We start from the raw sequence: 20,786 nt of genomic DNA, 5'->3' as shown, positions 1-20,786 counted from the left end.
GGGTGTTACGGACGCTCATATTTTGATGTTTATTTTTAGCACCCCCTGCTGGGGCAGTTATTGCTTTCACCCTTTTTGTCCGTCTTTTCCAGGCTGATTGCTGTGTATCAGGCGCACCTGGCGTTCCCTATTTAAGAGCCCAGTTCCCACCTGAGCTGTCTCTCTCAACCACCAACGGAAGGACTGCGTGACTGGTCTCGGCTTCGCCACCGCCTCCGTTACCTCTTTCAAATTCGCTCTCCTGCGTGAGAGCTCACCTTTTTTGGCCTTCGGGTCTTTTGTCCTGTGCGGGAATTAATAAATACCCCTGGTTAACTCTACCTCTCGCCTGGACCTCAATTCTTTGTTTAGTGCCCAAGGTGGGCCGTAACACCATGTTTTCCTGATCAACTCTGAAAACAATATAGATGCCCACAGCAACATGTCTCCACCTTCATGGCCTCTGAAGTATGTAACATTATTTGTATTTTTGTTTGTTTGTATCATATTAATAGCCAGTCATGTTCATTTCAATCATAGGCTAATATAAGTTATTGAAAATGTCTTTAAAAACTTCACCAATACATTAGGAATGCAAATATATCACATACATTAGTAAATAACCTGAAAGAAATTGAATAGCGTTTGTAATATTACTGTCATGACGGACGCCATGATTGTAGTCGGTTAAATCCTGTCACTGATTTTCTGCATGAGTTTGCAAGCAAAAAATCCAACCCGACCAGGTTTGATCATGTATTTTCCCAATTCCCTACGTCTCATGAACACAGCATATATAGCTACCTCCAGAGGTAACCTAGAAGTAAGCTGGTGCCCCCTTGTGGATGGGGTAGGCCATTGTGAAGGAAAGTGTACTGTGTAAAACCACCGAGCAAGTGAATCTGGCTAAGCCAGTCAGTCTAAAAGCAACACATTCCTCCCCCCTAAAAAGAAAAGACAACACAAATAACATACTTTTCTTTTCACCATTTCTGTGCTGTGTGGTTTACTTCAGCCTCATGTAACCTTACACATAATTCCCCCAACAGCAACAATATTAATAATACCAACAATAATAATGACAATATTAATAACAAAAACAGCTTTCGTCTGGGAGCGTTATTGGCAGATATCCAAATTCAAGTGACAGAATCAGGTTGGAACTGAAATTGGATCAGTGTATTTCTGCTTTAAGGCCTAATCAGGGTTGTTCCTTGCTGGTAAGTCTGAAGTCTGGTGCAAGCCTATACATCACACAATGCAGGCTGCCTTGGTGCTGTGACTCGGATTGAGTGTGAGGTGAGAACTGACAGAAATCCAATGTAATAAGATGAAATACACATGGATCTTGAACCCTCACTAAGAAATTCCAGTACCACTGCATTATTACTCTGACTGGAGGTCTCTGGAGCACAGTGGGAAAGCACACTTACAGGACTGAGGTGAAAGAAGTGTTGCTTTGCTGTGATGTTTGTTCCAACACAATAATACGTTTAAGTATTTAATAACAATTACAACATTAAGTGAATGACAAGAACGTTCTGTTTCAAAGGTATTTGAACGTTTTCATGGTGTCTCCAATAAGAGTGATTTCGTTTAGGCCTATATAGCTAGTTTCCAAGTAGGTTTAAAGCATTATAATTTCAATTCTACACCAATTTACTATGATTCTAACTTTAAATCTAACTAACTTACCTTGTTTTAAAGACAACTTCAGGATATCATCCAGGGAGAAGCCTGAGCACAAAATACGGAGTCAGAACAGATTACTGCAAATGTGTCCTAGCTGAGGTCAGCAAACTGGAACGTTGGCTAGGAATGTGTAAAAATAGACAGGAATTCCTGTGTCTAGGCATGAAACGTTAGCCAATAGCTTGGCTAGCTATCGCTTTTGGTGTTAGCTGATTACGATTTTCCCTATAGTATGCAAATAGGGAGCTATGCCCAAAAGTAATTTGATTAGTTGACGTCAGCTGACCTTAAGCAAACGAAATAATATCTACGTTGGAAGGTGCCAACTCAATCGACCTTACTTTCCTGACTAACGTTACCTTGCTAGCTAGCTAACGAGCTAGTTACAGGAGGGGAAAACAGCTAAACTCGAACTAAACAATACTTACCTACTGACGAAGTCATAGCTGTAAAATGCTGTAACTGACAGTACAGTAAAATATAAATTTGAGTGTACAGGATCGAAGTTATCTCAACTTCACTAACACCTTCGCCTTCTTCAAGTTCAAATCGCGTGACCTATTCCTCCTCGCGATCGACTCACCTCAACATCAGAGAAATGACCCAAGGTATGTTCTCCTCTATCGTTTTTTCGACCGGAAGTTTGTAGTTTTTAATGGTAGCATTTTAACACTTCCTGGTTGCAAAAAAATCCTCTGGAAAAAAATGTTTTTGCTTCAACCTAGAGCAGAAATCTAAATCTAAATGTTTTGTTGTAAATTCTCTAGCTGGGAAGGGTGCACAGATTAGATGTAGGCTATTAATTTAGAAGTATTTCTTAAATTTGTTCCCCGAAAATAAACACACTGAAAAGTGTTGCACTATTCTCACAGCAACAGATGAATGGAAATGCTGATCTATCACTCTTTCCAGACCTGTAAAACACCTATCCCAAAACAGAGCAGCATCACATTGTTCATGACGGTCAGTGGTAGTTCTGGGTGTATTGTAGAAGTGTAAATTGCTAGTCTTCACAATTAAATATAACATCAACATTAATGTACCAATTAATTAGGTTTTTGCAATTCTTTTGAAGTACTTCGATTAACTTCGAAATGAGATGTGACAAAAATTCACTCTGGAGAGCCATTGATCTTCTTTCATTGAAAACATTCACCTTGGCTTATCTGGGCTAATTTGAGGGTCATTTTCTACATGCACAAGTCATGTTAGAAATAATCTCAGGGAGGTAGATTTAGTTTCTATTATTGATATTATAAATTCAGAAGGAAAACGTTTGGAGCCTTCTTGTGGGTGTATTCAGAATGTTGTTTAAAAATTCCAGATGTATGCTATGATGAAAGATGAATGAACCCACTCCCAATATGACCAGTAGGATGGGCAGCAGGCATGAAGTGCAGTTAGAGAATATATTAGCAGCATTCACCAATGACTGTAGAGAGAATGGTGTAAGCTCATTTTTAAAATGAAGGAAGGAACCACTGAATGGAGCAGATTTAACCAAATATGGTCCGGTTCTGGATGGACCTGTACTATGCATGCTCATGGCTCCTAAAAGCATGGAATGCACAGAATCTAGAAGAACAGCAGTTCTCATTTAGTCGAATTTGGCTTTATTTCCTCATAATGGAAGGGCGTGTGTATATTTTATCCCTGCATTTAACTGGCATTGACACTGATTGAACAAAAAAATGTCCTACCGATGAATGCCAAGTGTAAATTCTACTTGAGTGTGTGATGGACTGTAAGTGTAAACTGGGGTCTTTTAATCTACAATTAAACCTAGTTAATATATGTGCTCACGAGCCCTAAGTGATTTGTTTCCCTTTCTCTGTGCATTCTCCAAGGCATCGGGTCTTGAAGCTGCATGATACTGAAGATGATGAATGCCACACATCACAAAATGAAAAGAATGAACAGACTTTTGGTTTAGATGGCTTGACTTGAGTTAGATCGAAGATCTGGTAATATTCAAATCCTCAATGATTTCATGTGCTGTATGCATCTGTCCCAAAATGTGTGAACAGCTGGCAGTGCTGTTAACAACATACAACATCAATCGTTTAAAGAATTATTTCATAATGAAATAAATATATTTATTTTTATTAGCGGGGCAAACCATGGTAGGTTAACACACATCTGGAGAGATCTAAAACTATTAGGCTGACAAACATTGAGCAAAACAGCAGAATAGTGATAAGGCTGAAGATTTTCGCTGTCCTTTAAACAAGAAATAAAAACACACCAAAAAAACATAACAAGCTAAATAAATCATCTTTAAAAATTAAACACACAGTGCAACACACAATGTTAATAACCTTTACAAAGAATAATAAAAAAGTAATCAGTCCAGACTATGCACTCAGATAGATGGTAGACAGTGACAGGAAAATATAGGTATTCATTAACCAATAAATGAAATGAAATAAATAAATAAGTGAATGAAATATAATGATGCCACATATCACCCATCAATTCAATCAACTGATTGAATCTCTTTAAGATGTTCCATTTACGCGGGCTGCTCTCTGTGAGATAAAAAAAAGGGAAATGAGAGATGTCACCTTGGTTTACCCAAATACATATTATATTCATAATTATACACAATTGCAGTCACAGTAAGAAACAAACAGTAACAAAGATACATAAATAAATACTCACATGGTTTCATAAGTGCCGTCCTTAGTCTTCAGGAAGCGCATAGCAAAGAAACCTCCTGCTTGAAGCACCAGTACAAGAATAATCCCCCCAATGAAACTGGACAGGTCAAAAGAGGCCTGGGAGAGCTCAGGAGCTGGAGCTGGTTTTGTGTCTATGGATGACACAGAGAGAGAACCCACAGGATAAGACAGGAACATCATGGAGAAAGTAAGATCATTTGATACTCATATCACCATGCTTAAATATAGTTGTGTTAAGACAACAATGACTTTAAATGCACTCACCTATGTCAATATCAATATCAATATCAATATCAGTGCCTGGAGAAACATACCCAAATAAACGTAAAGGAAAGGGGGGTTGGGCAGGGAAAGATGGGACTGCTCATTAGGGTCAACACATTGTACTTCCTAACCAGTCAATACCTTGGCCCATGCCTCTATAAGCTAAAACTTACTGTGTTTTCACAAATGTAGTGGGCCCATTACATTTATGCCATATAATGAATAAGCTGAATATTGACTTAAGCTTGGTCTGACCTTTAAATGTCTGATGTTTAAATGTGAACACATTCTGTACGTATACAATCAAACCTTACCTTCACACATGTCTGTTGCGTTTAACCTGGTACAGTCCTTAAAGTCTTCAGTATCAGATACACACCCTGTGTTGTTGTCTGAGTGAGGAAGAGAGAGATTATAAGGGTGAGAGTGAGGGTGAAAAAGCAAGAAATTGTGAATAGAAGGAAGAGAGTGTATGTGTGGAGAGTGGGGCAAAACAGAACAGGGAAATACAAGTCCTTCTTTTCTTGAGTCAGTCTTTTGGTAGCCATATTTTTACTCAGTTGCAGAGACACAGGCCTGCACGCGCACACGCACAGACACACAGACACACAGCACGCACAGACAAACATACACACATACAAAAAGCACGCACAGACACACATACGCATAGACACACATACACATAGCACGCACAGACACATATACACACATACACACAGCTCAGGTGAACACCATGGAACTGGAACAAGGAGCACGGATCATGGCACTGAATATTTAATAATGTGTGTGACTGAGTTCAAGAAGTGTGTTCATGTGTGCAGACATACGAGTTTGTCAGAGAAGACAGACTGTGTGCGTGTGTGGAAAATAGTGAGTGTGGTTATTTGTGTGTGTGTGTGTGTGTGTGCGTGTGTGTGTGTGTGTGTGTTTGTTTGTGTGTGTGTGTGTGTGTGTGTGTGTGTGTGTGTGTGTGTGTGTGTGTGTGTGTGTGTGTGTGTGTGTGTGTGTGTGTGTGTGTGTGTGTGTGTGTGAAGGAAAAAAGAGAGTATGGAAGACAGTCTGTGAAGGTGTGTGTGACTTTGTGTGTTTCGCATGCAAGGGCTTGAATAATTCACTAACCTGATGGTTCTAGGGTTTAGAGGCTCGCATTACTCTCATAGCTATGTGTCACTGAGGAAGTGTGTGTGTGTGTGTGTGTGTGTGTGTGTGTGTGTGTGTGTGTGTGTGTGTGTGTGTGTGTGTGTGTGTGGTGTTCATTTGTGTGTAGTGTGTCAGTGATGTAATATCAGTTTCTGAAATGACTGGCTGTTTCTGTGTAAAGCTCATATATAATACAAAGGCTCATATATAGCATAAACTTTGTATAGAACACCCGCGTTCATGCAGTCTGACCTACTGTAGTGTTTTTGGTGTGCACACGCGTGCATTGGTGTGTGTGTGTGTCTCACCGTTGTCACAGATCCGCCAAACACAGGGTGTGAGGTTGCGGGAAAGACTCACACACAGATCACAAGACTCCATCTTGGAACAATCTCCATCACCTGCTGCAACACATAAGCAGCAAGATAAATACTGATATTGTTTATTAGAAGCTGTAACCAGAACCCATGGCTTTTCTGTCCATCCTGCTAACGTCTAACATTTTGCTGTGTCATGCACAAGACAATGTGGGTAGTTTAACTACTAACCAAAACCTTCTTAAAGTCATCTCAAACCATTTAGCCACACATGAACGTCATCAAAACCTCCTTCTTAAACACATATTCTGCTCCTGTGCATGTGCAAGACTTTAACAAATGTAACATCTGGATAGCAAAAGTCTGCACTATTATCAGGTATTTTTCACCTGAGGGAAAAAAAAAACATAATTTTTGATGTTGATTTACTCATTGGTGAGTCATGTTAACCCCTTCAGCATATCATTTTCTTCACAGTCCTGTTTCTTACCTGCAGTTTGGGCGCTGATCATCTGAATCACCTCCAATGTCACGAATGTCCCCAGCAGCACAAGCAATAAGCCCCTCATCCTAACACAGACTTTACAGCTGACACACAAGCACTCTATACAGTGCTGAAGTCCAATGAACAAAAAGGCACTCTAGTCGCTCTGATGTGAAGCCTACACCATGTTAAACATTCCAGAATTGACACACTCTCCTGATTCTCACTCCTTCGATGACGTGAGAGGACGGCAGTGTGTGTGTATATGTGTGTGTGTGTGTGTGTGTGTGTGTGAGTGTGTGGAGGTGCTTTTGTGTGAGTATCAACGTCACAGAGACACTGCTGAGCAGGTAATGTGACCCTACCACAGCACGTTACCTGGCAACCCACACTCCCCCACCCCTATCCACCCCTAAAACTCTGGAAACACACTCCACTCTGACCACATAGCTGTATATCTGCTAGCACGTTCACACTATCAAAACAATCCTTCACACACAAGTCATCTATTCGCCCAAACTCTTCTTGGATATATATACTCAATTACGCTGCATTGTGTTTCAAAGACAGGCTGTGTGTGTCTGTAAGAGAGCCAGAGAGCTCTCGCCATTCCCTGCTGTATTTTGCCTGTCTAACTTCCTCTCAAGTCATTTACTGACATAGTAATTTTCCTGAGATGTGACGTTCATTGATCTCAGCAAACACTCAGCAATCAACAGATGGAGCATAGATATGACTGGTGATACATTCTCGTCATCATTTGTGAAATCATTCACATAGGTTGCTGTTACATAACCGTTTTCATAATTTTCAATACCCCAATATCTGTTCGCTTTAACTATCAGACTCCTCTGTCATTTTAATGCAACGAGGACTTGCGCCATATCATCTAAGAACGTAGGAGGAAAATGTAAGTGCAACGCAAAAAAACCGCGCCTGCGCGCTAATAATCAAAGGCAACATCAAGCTATGAACGCTCCATCCCCTCCATCATAAAATCATATGCTGCGACACAAAATCTCAACCTGCGCCATTTCTTGAAGCTCGCGTCTACCAATCTAGACTACAGTATGGTGTGGTCCTGAAAGATGAAGGAAGAAAAAAAAGAGGCTCACCGGAACCGTCAGTCCTTATATGGTCAGGACAGGGAGGAATTCCATCCGGCTTGCCTTAACGATCTCGCCCACTGTCTGTCGCTCACTCCCGGTCTTCCAGAGATCTTCAGAAATGTACGTGGTCAGGGGCAACCACGTACATCTCTGAAGATGCCTGTACCACCGGGAATCCTTCACTAATGGCATTTGGTTAAGTGGGCGTACAGCCCACGTCTCAGAAATCAATGCGAAATACATCGATAGATTTTAGAGACGTTTTTCATGATCAGGGCATGCTCAGCTAAGATTTGAGAAATCCACGCTAAGAATAATTTGTTGTTTAGGCCTGCAAGGTTAAGTGAGGTTCTGCTAGTCTTAGTCCTACTGATGAAATAGAGAAGCAAGATGGGGATGGAATTAACACCACACGCACGTTTGTGTGAAAATGAAAATATAAAAGCGCTAAATGGGAGAAGTCCTTCTCCTCCACCCAATAAAAGAGCAGAAACTCAATATCATGTTTCGGTATGAGGCTAATTTCTCTCAGATGTAGCCTAATGCCGGCCTGAATGACAGCCTACTTCAGCACCAAGGAGAGCGGTGACTCATATTTAGCGCGAGGGAAGCGGGAAAGACCGTGCGTACGTTTGTTCTCAGTTGGTTACCGAAATAGGGCTATAATGCTCACCTCACTGCAGTGGGAGGAGCATTGAAGATGCGGATTTTATGAATGAAATGACACTATCCCATTCAGTCAGAGAGAGCCCTCTGATTGGCTGAGGGTTTGATGGAATCGGGTATTCTCTGTCGCCCACCTTACTTGAAGCCAGACACCAATGCATCGGACTCCAATGTGCCAGCTTTAACCTTACCGTGTGGACGAAAACGATGACACAACAAACAACGATATTCCTATCTAGAGAGAGTGTCTGATAGACACCGCAAACATCTGCCGAGAAACAAGGTCCTTCAGCACCTGGCACCTGCTAAACGTTTTTGCAAGGACATACTGTTCTCTCGTCAGCTGAGGTTAGTGTTCATCTCAGAGTTGTGCATACAATGCTCTTGTGTGAATGACCAGTCTCTGCACTACACATCAGGACACTCTCCTCATGCAGATGTTTCGTGCAGAGGACATTGTTTTGTAGGTTCATAGCGTTGCGACGCACTGTAGTAGGCTAGAATGTTCTTCACGGAATCAGATAGAATATTGACAATTATTGAGGTCTGTTTTTGCGCTTTGATTTCCTTGTTAGTAACATAGTATACAGGAGTTAAACTAAGATAAATTGCAATTGTAATACAATTACTATAATTACTTACACAAATGCTGCCTTCAACACCAACTGATTAAATCTGTTGGCATAAATCGTGCAGTCAAGAAAGGCAGCTGTGCGAGCGAGTAGGCGAAAGTGAAGGGTGTTGTGTAATGTGTCTGCTCTGCCCCTCCCATCGGCGTAAAAAGGGTTTCGGTCTTTCAGGGGATAGTTTCGAGCTTTCAGGGGATAGAACAGGTAGTGTGGTAGCCTTTGTGTGTACGTTTGCATACTAAATTGATGGCTACCCGAGCACGTAAGAATAAATATGTAGGCATACTATTTGTTGAGAACAGCAGCTGTGAAATCAATCATGAAACCAGTGCTATGTGAGTGGTGGGCTGAAATACTAACCTTTCTGCATCTTTCTCTGACAGACATGGATGTGAATGACTCAGACCTGGCGTGGTTGCAGCCCTCTCTGTCCCTGGACTCACCCTCCGAGGCGGTCACCCCTGTGACCCTATGGGACTATGCTGAATGTATGTCCGGCATCCTGATCTGCTGTGAAAATGGAATTGTTGTGGCAACCATTTTATCCTCACAACTCTTAAAGGCGCCTATGTTCCTTCTTATCGGCTCACTTGCGTGGGCAGACTCTCTGGCAGGGGTGGGTCTAGTTCTTCGCTTCCTGTCACGCATAACTGTGTACTCGGAAGTGCTGTCACTGGCCAGTGTGTGTGTCTGTGTGGGGGCACTGAGTGCGAGTGTGTGTTCCCATCTGGGCATCACCCTGGACCGCTTCCTGTCGTTGCGCTGTGCACTGACGTACGGCTCTCACACACACCGCACACACACGCGTGTTGCTCTCGCTGTGACATGGTCTCTGGCGGCATTGCAAGGAGCTTTGCCACTACTGGGTGTGAGCTGCGGTCTGAACTCCCTTTCATCCACGCACTTCAGCCCCAGCTCGTGCAGTGTGGTGCACCCCTTGACGCGGGTCCACCTGAGTGTCCTCTGTGGAAGCTTCCTGTTGATCCTGGGGGTGATGCTGCAGCTGAATGCCCACGTCTGCCAAGTTGTGCGCCGCCATACCCGGATGATTGCCCTGCAGCGCCACACACTCCCCCACGCACAGACTCCCACGCGCTGCCGCACGAACACACTGGCGCTCAGCTTTGCCACGTTTGCCAGCTGCTGGCTGCCCTTCGCCCTCTACGGTCTCCTAGGAAATGGGTCACTACCCCGTCACTACACCTATGCAACGTTAGTACCTGTAGCAACGCACTCGCTGATCAACCCGCTCATCTATGCCTACCGCAACACACACATCCGCAACGTCCTGCTTAATGCTTTTGGCTGTGCACACACACAACTACAACACACACACACACCTAGTGACGTCTGAGACATACTCACGTCACACTAAGTATCTGATGGACATCATGGGCAGTTCACTGCCAATGGCTGCTGCTCACACCTGCCACTGAAGAAAGGATGGGGAGAGCTGGACGGAGCTCAACCCATCAGACCTGTGCCTCATTCTTCTTTGCACTTTGTACAAGACAGACTGTTTTTACTTTCATCATTGAATGACACTGCTGAAACTGATGTGTTTTCTGGCAGTATAACTACTAATATGGTGCTAGTAGCCTAGACCTGATGAGTCTGTGCTGCTCTCCTTGCTTCGAGGGTTTGTAACAGAAAATGGATGATTGTCAGTATGAATGTAATCAATTTGTTTATTTATTTTATGATGTTTATTACTACAAATTAAAGCATCTGTTTTTAAAAAACAAAGTCAACAGTCTCAAAATACATGTGTTGCTGGATGAAATAGATCTTACATTATTGTACTGTATATTTATTCCTTCACTTTCATCCAAAATAATTTGTGTTACATGGAGTGTATAGCTAATTAGGTGGAGTCTGCAAGACTCAAACTCTGGAGTTCCTACAGTCATGGGGGGCATTCCAGAAAGCAGGTTTAACCAACTCTGAGCCTAACCATGAACTCTGAGTTAGTTCAGTCTGAGTTAAGTGCGTACATGATGTCTATAAAAAGCCATCATCAATGGAGCTCCAATACTATGAGTCACCATGGCAACCGTTGAGAAATCAAGGTCCCCCTACTTGCCCCCACTGGTATAAGAGCATCTGACTCAAGCTATGGCCATGGCCAGGATGAGCCCCGTTTATGGAAAAAGAGAAGCAACACAGCTGAAGACCTCAATGGAGCTGGTCCTGCATGTCATCAGACAATTAATACAATTATTGCCGTTCATTTGGGCTGTCAAGGGTTTCAAGTGACTCAACTAACACTTATGATGATTTTAATGGCACGACCCAGCACAGATGAACTGCAATAATTTGCTGCATCAGTCAATGACTCTAAATTTTACATTTAAACCGCAATGTCTTTCATTATTGCTACAGCTGACAAGTGATGGGATATTATTGAAGAAAATATTGTTTGAATAAACAAAAATGGTAATGTTCCATTATATAATCATCAAGGAAAGATGGCACATCAATTCAGGGTCTCAAGTCAAAACCCCCTCCTCCTTCCGATGTAAGACTATGCAAATGAATGAAAGATCACCTCATGTCCAGGAGCTGCTCAGCAGGAGGGACGAGAAAGGAAGAAACTCAGGGATTGTCAAAAAACAAACAAACTGCCAAGCAGGTTATGTTAACAGAGTCAGTTACTGTGGTAACTGATCCTAAGTTTGAGTTACCTCTCTTGAATGGACAGCCCAATTTTTTTTCCTCATCTCAGGTTTATCAAAGCCTGCTTTCTGGAATACCCACATGCCTCTGTAGGTGGCCCCAAACAAAGTGGCTCGGACCGAGCCATGAACAAGCCCAGCCAATCAACACATTGCTTCAGAGGCACGGAAAGGAGGGGTGTTATTTGATTGGCTGTTTGATCAACAACCTATGGTAAGAGCAAAACAAATCACAGCATGCAGATTTAAACCCAAGATTCAATTTGACCAGACAGAAATGTGCTGCTTTTCACTACAGTGCATGTTTAAAGGGAGAGTCAATAACACACACAGACAAAACTATGTATCTTAATCTTGTTTATTTTCCTCAATTGATCATGTAAAAAGCCTCAAAATATATATGCAAATGTTAGAAGTCAAATATATATATTTTATTGGTTGTCAGAGTACAGAGTTGGCATAGACAGAGGGGCGTCATCAAGCTTTGGCTTTGAAAGGTAAGGCACTTAGTACATTAAAAGGCACTTTAGAATGTATCTCTGGATTGGTCCCAATTTGGCTACTGGTTCGCGACAGAGCCAGTCAAACCACTCAAAAGACAATCCCCTGATGCAACATTTGGGACAAGGTCATTAGTGCAGGTCAGAACTGCACCCATGAAAAATGGCTAAAGCATTTTGTACAAAATAAATGAATAGATTAAAAAAAGTAATTAAATCTTTTGATTTCTCTGTAGAAAAAAATGTCAATAAACAGATTTGCACATGATCTGTATCTATGCAAGGTAACAATGAAATCCAAGCAACATTAATAATAAAAATTAAATCATAAACATTTCATCAACCCAGTAAGAGCTATATGCGCAAACAACATACAAAAATTCTCAGATGACTCAAACATAGATCTATCACACACACCATCTATTTCACACACACACACATACAAACATTCTGTGACTTCCACACAGTTTAGGATAGAATATTCGTCTGGGAATGGACATTATTCTGCTCAACATCAGTATCTATCTGGTCCAAAGCCAACCAAGACTGCTGTATGCCATACCACAGCCGAAATGAAAACATGGTATCTGATTACTTTAACTACTTTGCCTCTGTGTAGGGACAGGGTGGTTCTATCCGATTCCCCTACTTACTTTAAAATGGCAAAGAATGGCATAATTGGCTCATCTTGTTTTGATATGAGCTTACACACAAGCAAGCCAACACGCATACATACACACACACACACACACACACACACACACACACACACAAGTGACCTGTCAATACAATGCTGCTGGTTGGTCTTGAAGGTGAACACGATTTTTTTGTTTTTTTTAAATGAGAAAAACAGGTAGTGTGAGTGAGACCATGATCGTGCACACACACAAAGAAACCCAGACACACACACGCACACGTACACACACACACACATGGAGACCCACACAGATAGAAGGTCTCAGTCAGACCAATCATCATCGTCAAACTCAGATGAGTCATCCTCAGAATCACTACACTCTACGGCAATACGGCGAGACAAGATGGCAGCCACATCGTTGCCTACGGTGTCTCTCTTCTCTTGATCCCGCTGCTCCTCCACCTTTCGTAGGTTTAAACCTAAAATATGCACACATGTGTCCAGGCACACCCAAACAGAAACAGGGAGAGAGACACATGAGTTCATACATAAGGACATGAAATATAGGTTAGGTGCATTGAATATAGTTTAGGTGCACTGAATATAGGTTAGGCGCATTGAATATAGTTTAGATGCACTGAATATAGGTTAGGTGCATTGAATATAGTTTAGGTGCACTGAATATAGTTTAGGTGCACTGAATATAGGTTAGGTGCATTGTTGGAATTGTTACAATTCTGCCGTAGGCACATTCAAGAAAGCAGCCTCAAGGTAGCATGTGATCACAGTATATCTAGCAGATTGAGGACCAAGGGAAGCATGTAATCACAGTATATCTGGCAGATTGAGGACCAGAATAGATACATGCTAAACTGAAACATCCAAATCAAGCAAGGTTAATGAGAATTTTATATATACACATTAACACACCCACAGGTATATATACACAGGTATATGTATAGGCATCCAGGTGTTACCTTGACGTATAGCCGACAAGAGGTCACTGCGTCCTGGTTCACCGCCAGTAGCAGGCTGAGCTTTGGCTGGGGCTTTGCTAGGGGCTCCAGAGGAGGTTGGGGCAGGGGGAGGCGGTCCAGCAGAGGGAGGAGGGGGAGGACCTGGTGGGGGAGGAGGAGGAGGAGGAGGAGGTGGGCCTCCAGCAGCTGGAGGGGGAGGAGGTGGAATGCCTGCCATGGGGGGTGGAGGAGGCGCAGGAGGAGAGGTGGACATGGGAGAGGAAGTTGGAGGGCTGGGGTCCCAGCCAGGTGGTGGAGGGGGTGGGGCCATGTCACATGGTGGAGGAGGGGGTGGGGCTGGGGGAGGGGCCAGGTTAGGACGAGAAGGAGTAGGGGAAGCCATTGGAGGAGCTGGAGGTGGGTGGGCTGGACTTAAAAGACTGCTGCGCTTCTGTGGCTGACTGTCAGGGTACCTGTGTGAGAACAATGAGTGGTCAACATCACACCGGATCCACGTGAGAGTGAATTTCATGTTGCCTCTTCGTGTTGACATAGTAAAACCCCAGTGTTGTAATCAGTACATTCCATCATGAAGTGATCCCAATGCCACTAACTGTGGCCTATCCTTCAGCATAATAATCTGAAGGATAGGCCACAGCTAGTCCAGTCGTCTAAGCCCAAAAACATCTCAAACTGTTTTTCAGTCTTATTTGTCTGAATTAGAATGACCACAAAGGTGTACATATGGAGTTAGAAACAAATTCAATGATACTGGCAAAAAAAAAAATCACAACATAGATTTCGGAATATAGTCCCATTACCAAGTCGTTATCATTCGAAGCCCAAAAAGGGAACTCACATGTCGAGTGGGGGAGGAGGCAAATCATCAGGAGCTGGAGGGGGGAGGGGGGAGCCTGGGTCGAACACGGTCGAGTCGTTATCGGAGCCCATGAAGCCGTCATCACCTGAGCCAATACTGCCATTCAGAGCCTCAGATGAGTTTCTGTTCACACGTACACGTACAAGTACAAGTACACACACACCACACCCCAAACACCACACACCAAACACCAAACACCACACACCCACACACAATGAGCAAAGATGCTTCTTTAGCTCCAAACTAAAATATCAGTATAGCTCTAATAAAAACCGGAATCAATAGAAGAATTCATAATTTCACGCCTCCATAAGCATAAAACATTTCCAAAGTCACCTTTGGACAATTTGACAAATTGTAATAATACCCAGACACCAGCCCACACCATAATATGGCCCCACCATCCCACTGATCATTACAGCTGTGATTTGGTTGGCTGTATAACAGCTCTTTGACAGTGCTTAGAAAACACCAAAGCACTCTAAAAGGCATAATTGACATACTGTGAGAACACACTGAGACACCATTACAACAAAGTAGTCTCATAAAACTCACAAGCACTTTATAAAAACACACAGACAAACACAAACCTGGAATCAGCACTTTTGGGTTGAACAAACTCCTCCCCCATTTTGCGGCGTTCCCACTCATCCTTGCGGGTCTTAATCTTGCGTGGGTTTTGATTCCTGCGGTTCCCAACATCCTTCTTCTCCTTCTGCTCTCACACACACACACACACACACACACACACACACAAAATATTATTAACACACACGTTCTTTCAGTGAGTGTGTGTTGTCAGTGCTTAGCTGCACAATATATAAATCTCAAACTGTGTAAGCATGTGTGGCTGTCTCACCCTGTGCTTGCGTCTCTCCTTCATGATGTCTTTGGTGTCCTGCAGCATCTTTTCTTTCCAGAGTTCAAAGAAGTACGAGGGATCTGTGTAGAACTTCAGAGCCTCTTTGCCATCATCCCTAAGAAGTATGACAGGAAGTGAAAGAGGGGCAACAAGCCGAGCCAGAAAGGAGAGCGATGTTGAGGATGGGTTGCACTTAAAGTGGTATAGTAAACACACCTATTAACACCCCATGTTTTGCACACATACAATTTAAATACCCCTTTTGGGCAGGTGCGCATGTTGTTTAAAATCCGTTATCCTGGTTGACACCGAAATCAATATTAAGTGACGTGTACCCGCGTGAAGGAGTTCATATGTCAAGGGTGTTAATAGGTCGGTTTAGGATGGGTTGCACTTAAAGTGGTATTTCCTGTAACACTGGTTAGTCCTTTTAGAAGGCCCACAGATGTGACTGGCTCTTAAGAGGCAAAAGTGGTGACTGGCCAAAAAAACGATCCATCGACATCTATCTGGAGACAACTATGCTAATACTTGGACTTTGGCTATGTTTACCTTGCAGGTACCTTGACCTTCATAGCTTTTGCCTGCATCAATATGTTAGATAGTCTGGTTAGACTTAACCAAAATAGATTTGAGCTGTTGTAATTGCAGGAGGGAGTAAAAACACAACACGTCTGCCTTGCAGTACAACGAGTCCTCATCAATGATTCTCAAGTGTAAACGCAGCTTAAATGTGGAACGCAGCATTTCACCGAAAGATGGTACTCAAAGGGTAACTGACAAATTTGGCTTCTTGACTGGCTTGTCAACATTTTGGAGGCACTTCTAGTCCGGAACATTACACAGCATGTCACAAGGCAAGACTTTTAAAAACATTCTTTCCTTGCATATACAGTACATTTACACTTTACATTTAGTCATTTAGCAGACGCTTTTGTCAAAAGTGACGTACAAGGAAGAGAACAGTCAAGCTAAGAGCAATAAAACCTGGTGTAACAATAAATACTGCTTTTTTTTTGTTTTCAAGAAATAGAAAACGACATAGAAAGTACATTTACATTTAGATATATGTAGTGGAGTATGTGCACATGCATATGGGAACTATCTACCTGTATGAGCTGAGATTGTTGAGCGGCGGGGGCTCATCACAGATCAGATAGGTATCCTGTACAGGTACGGGCAAGGAGTGCCGCTTGAAGAGTTGCTGATCCTGAGTCAGACTGGAGCGGAAGGCCTTGCGTGTGGTGATCGCCTGCAGAGAGACTTGGGGAGAAAAGGGGACAGAGAATGACACAATTTCAGGACGGGTTACTGAAAGAGGAAATGAATAGTGGTGAAAACATGTGGTAGATACAAGTTTAGGCTGGGCTGCTTTTCTATGCTGCATCCAAAGGAGAAGTGTGCACCCTGTGGAGCACATCCAGTGTTGGGAAAGTTCACTTTCTACATGAACTAGTTCAGTTCATAGTTAACACATTTTAAAATGAACTAGTTCAGTTCATAGTTCATAATTCAAAATTTGGAACTAAGTTCACAGCTCCAAAAAATGAACTAGTTCAGTTGTTTTTTTCAATATGTTGCGAGCTATAATTTTTCGAAATCTCTATATGTCTGCAATACCGCTGTCGGCCCCTACGCAACTTCGCTGCTCTCACACTTGCCAGGCATAGACAGTAGAAGAAAGCACACGCAGAGATTGGATACAGGACTGTTAACGGTGTATTTTTCGCCTGGAAGTCTCTAGAAATCTGGCACCTTATTGAACGAAATTAAAAAGAGTGAACGTGCCGTTCACAGACACCAGAACGCATTCACAGTATCGTTCATCAGGCAGTAATACAGTACGTTCAGTTCACGTTCACCAATACTATGAACAAGGTACAACACTGAGCACATCCATGTATCTAACTTCTTCCTTACCCTCCTCCTCTTTGGGATCCAGCTGTGTGACTTTGACTTGCAGGCGGTCGACTCTTTCTCCAAGTGTGCTCACACGCACGGCAAATGTACTGGCTTGGATAAACAACTCTCCAAACACATCCTCAGCATATTTACCTGCAACACACACATACACACACAAATCACTGCTATGTCCAGTCTTACAGGCACACACTAATGCATGTTGGACACTTTTGATTACGGCTTTCAAGGCTCTCATTAAAAGATCAGTGTTCACACCACAAGCAGCTGAAATGGGAGACTTCTAGATGCTTCTGTGGAACTCCATGGCACCTCTACCCAACTTTTTTTTCATATCTGTGACTGATGCATTTTTTGCACATTAAATCCATTGTCATCATGCACCAAACTAACCAATAATGAATATGACCGCAGAAAATTGTGAGTTAGAGAGACACATTTTCAAACAGGTGTTCAAAGAAAGACTTTTTCAGATTGAAGGAACAAAGAGCCAACATGTCAACCTTTAGCACAGGTATCTTAGTGTAGCTCAATTCCTGTAACAGAATGGGCTTCTGGTAGCCTGCTTTCCCCTTTAATGTCCTCAAAATGTATACCATCCGCATCTTGGTAGATTCATGGGTAGAGCTTATATAGAATTTATATGCATTCACTATAATATTCTAAACTGATTGCTATACCCAGGATGTACATACAAAGTCCATTTGGAACAGGTTGGAATCTTTGAATGAATGTAAACACAGCCAAACACAGCCAAGCAACTAGCTGCAAATAAAAACGGGAAGTTAACAGGGGAGAGCTGTTAGACGTAGGCCAAATTATTATTTTTTTTTTTACTGTGGAGTGGTTTTGCTGGTATACAAAGGGGCAACACCCATACCCCCCCAACACCGTCATTAAACAGTGGCTACATTAAAACAACATGAGGACAGATTTCCAGTCACGGACACTGACACACACACACACACACACACACACACACACACTAACTCACTCAGCGAGCAGACACAGACACACACACTACTCACTCAGAGAGCACAGACACACACTACTCACTCAGAGAGCACAGACACAGACACACACGCTCGCTCGCTCACTCACTCACTCACTCACTCACTCACTCACTCACTCACTCACTCACTCACTCACTCACTCACTCACTCACTCACTCACTCACTCACTCACTCACTCACTCACTCACTCACTCACTCACTCACTCACTCACTCACTCACTCACTCAGAGAGCACAGACACAGACACACACTACTCACTCAGAGAGCACAGACACAGACACACACACACACACACACACACACACACACACACACACACACACAGACACACACACACACACACACACAGAAAGCACAGCCACAGACACACCCTACTCACTCAGAGAGCCCAGCTGACGGATGATGTTGGCAAGAGTGATGTTAGTCACACACTCAAGTTCACTCTTAATGCTGTTGGGCAGTGACTGGCGGCAGAGGTGCCGCGGCTCGATGTTCCGCGTCACCAAAGGCATCCTGGTGACTGGGTATGGTGACCCTGCAGGGCAGAAGAAAGAGCTGAATAATTAAGGATATTTCAAAATGTCTGTCTCTAGCACAAACAAACAAACAAACAAACATGAAAAATTTGAATTCACTACTTCTCTGTGTACAGGGAACAACTGTAGACACGCACACACATAATGACAATGGTGTATGACTTGAATAGATATCTTGCTAGATGGCCTTTCTCAAACTCTGAAACCTCAGATTGCCAAGGTCAGCCCATCAGATCCAGAAGACTGGATGTCATTTCAAGTCATCAAACTGCAGAAACTGTGACAGAATTCAAAACAAATGCTTTCCAAAAATTATGTGAAGCATTACTCTTCACAGATAAATGTATAAACATCTGCAAAATACACAGATAATAGTGCTAATTTAGCAAAAATTACAAACTTTACGCACTTACCCAAATTAACAAAAACTAATTTAGACATCAATATCAAACCATGAAAATGTAAATGTAAACAAAGTTCCTGCCTGAAATAAATGGTATTTTACTTCCAGCACACTCATGATGTAGCTATTTGACTATACCACAAGGACAATATCAAGCATGCTTGTTCCACAATCTTTAGCCATATAGTGTGCATTGGCAAATTCAGGCATATCCCAATGCCCAAATTTCAATAAGGAATACCACCATCCATACAACAGAGAGCTATTAGGTTTCTTTAATTTTATGGCCTGTTAACAAATTAGGCAACTACAAAATCGGGAAGACAATAATGCGCAAACAATAACGTTACACCTTATAAGTACAACATCAGCCTCTGTGATTAGTGTACATTGTGTAATTTTCGGCCAGACGTGGGAAACTCATTTGGCCCTGCAGTATGGCCTTCAGACGGCAGAGGGTGCTGACCATTCTTTCGGGAAGTGCCTGAGGGCAGCCCTTGTTACAAATTGGCATTAAATATTTGTCATAAAGAAAACCAATAATTGAACAACTCGAAACGAAACTTGATTCCATACCACAAAAAAAAGCCATGCTGAATGAGTTATTAAACTTAAATGGTTTCGGCTAATAACACCAACATGGACCAAGCTGTGAACAAGTTGACTATGCCTTTGTTGGCTAAGATTAAAAGTTTATAGTATTGCTCTGCTGTGTAATTGTGATATGCGTTGTAGGATAAGCAATGAAAAACATAAGCAAAGCAGGGAACGAAAACTAAAAAACAAGAGAAAACCTTCGGACCAGGCCTGAAAGCGAAAAAGCAGGAAGTATCCCAATGTTAGCTTAACAGCAGAACTGTCTATCCGCGACAGAAACTCCGACTTCTCTTACTCAATGCTTACTTTCAGTAGATACATATCAAAACAAGGACGGTTAGGTCTCACCAAATGTCAAAGGGTGAAAATGTTCGCTCTTGAATGTTTGAGATCGTTGATTGCAGTACAACTTTAGTGCTTCTTTCGGTTGGGCCCTATTAGTCCACTTGAGATTTGCGGAACTAACAACACGTCGTGGAACACAGAAAACTTCAGGTCCTCACTTCAGAACGTCTAATTGGCCAGAGTTTCTCCGTTCTTGCATGCTATTGGACATAGCATCAATCCTTTACTACGGGAGCATGGAAATGACATCTTGTACGTAAACGGCGTAACTCCACCCAGCGAGTTGCAAACATCTGTTTGAGTGTTCGCAGGGCGGGGGTGAGTATGTTAACGCATTCCTAGATCTCTGGCCTGCATGGACAGATCCGAAATAGGCCTGGTCTGTCTTGCTACAAATTCCACCATGACTTTCAACGTAAAGCTTAGTCTACCAAATAATGGCTGACGAAAGCGCACTAATTACTTTGCTATTTCAACAAGAAGAAGGCCGATAAGAAGGCG

General features: G+C 42.6%; 3 protein-coding genes across 3 annotated transcripts; 1 reads left to right on the top strand and 2 right to left on the bottom strand.

Moving 5' to 3' along the window:
* Window positions 1-4,328: 4,328 nt before the first annotated feature.
* cd164l2 (CD164 sialomucin-like 2) lies at window positions 4,329-6,642 on the bottom strand (the record flags this gene model as incomplete). Its single annotated transcript, XM_080859580.1, has 5 exons — window positions 4,329-4,483; window positions 4,617-4,652; window positions 4,931-5,008; window positions 6,065-6,160; window positions 6,564-6,642. The coding sequence occupies 5 exons, from the start codon at window positions 6,640-6,642 to the stop codon at window positions 4,329-4,331; spliced, it is 444 nt and encodes a 147-aa protein (XP_080715706.1).
* A 2,704-nt stretch (window positions 6,643-9,346) lies between these two features.
* On the top strand, window positions 9,347-10,315 carry gpr3 (G protein-coupled receptor 3; the record flags this gene model as incomplete). The annotated part of the gene is made up of 1 exon (XM_080858950.1): window positions 9,347-10,315. The coding sequence occupies one exon, from the start codon at window positions 9,347-9,349 to the stop codon at window positions 10,313-10,315; it is 969 nt and encodes a 322-aa protein (XP_080715076.1).
* A 1,693-nt stretch (window positions 10,316-12,008) lies between these two features.
* wasf2 (WASP family member 2) lies at window positions 12,009-20,385 on the bottom strand. Its single transcript, XM_080859660.1, has 9 exons — window positions 20,289-20,385; window positions 18,784-18,939; window positions 17,392-17,526; window positions 16,581-16,734; window positions 15,469-15,586; window positions 15,200-15,324; window positions 14,589-14,732; window positions 13,751-14,202; window positions 12,009-13,252 (listed from the first exon to the last, which is right to left on the bottom strand). The coding sequence occupies exons 2-9, from the start codon at window positions 18,914-18,916 to the stop codon at window positions 13,095-13,097; spliced, it is 1,419 nt and encodes a 472-aa protein (XP_080715786.1). The 5' UTR covers window positions 18,917-18,939; window positions 20,289-20,385; the 3' UTR covers window positions 12,009-13,094.
* Between the last annotated feature and the right edge of the window lie 401 nt (window positions 20,386-20,786).

Source organism: Sprattus sprattus (genome assembly GCF_963457725.1).
Source record: "Sprattus sprattus genome assembly, chromosome: 20".
Taxonomy (NCBI): domain Eukaryota; kingdom Metazoa; phylum Chordata; class Actinopteri; order Clupeiformes; family Clupeidae; genus Sprattus; species Sprattus sprattus.
Note: the sequence above shows the minus strand (reverse complement) of the source record. Positions and strands in the feature narration are given on the sequence as shown.

Coding starts and splice junctions, on each gene's coding strand:
- wasf2 (XM_080859660.1), bottom strand. CDS start 18,916: ATGCCTTTGGTGACGCGGAACATCGAGCCGCGGCACCTCTGCCGCCAG. Junction 14,203..14,588: donor CCTCCTCCCCCACTCGACAT/GTGAGTTCCCTT, acceptor GTTCTCACACAG/GTACCCTGACAGTCAGCCAC. Junction 13,253..13,750: donor CTTGTCGGCTATACGTCAAG/GTAACACCTGGA, acceptor TGCATATTTTAG/GTTTAAACCTACGAAAGGTG.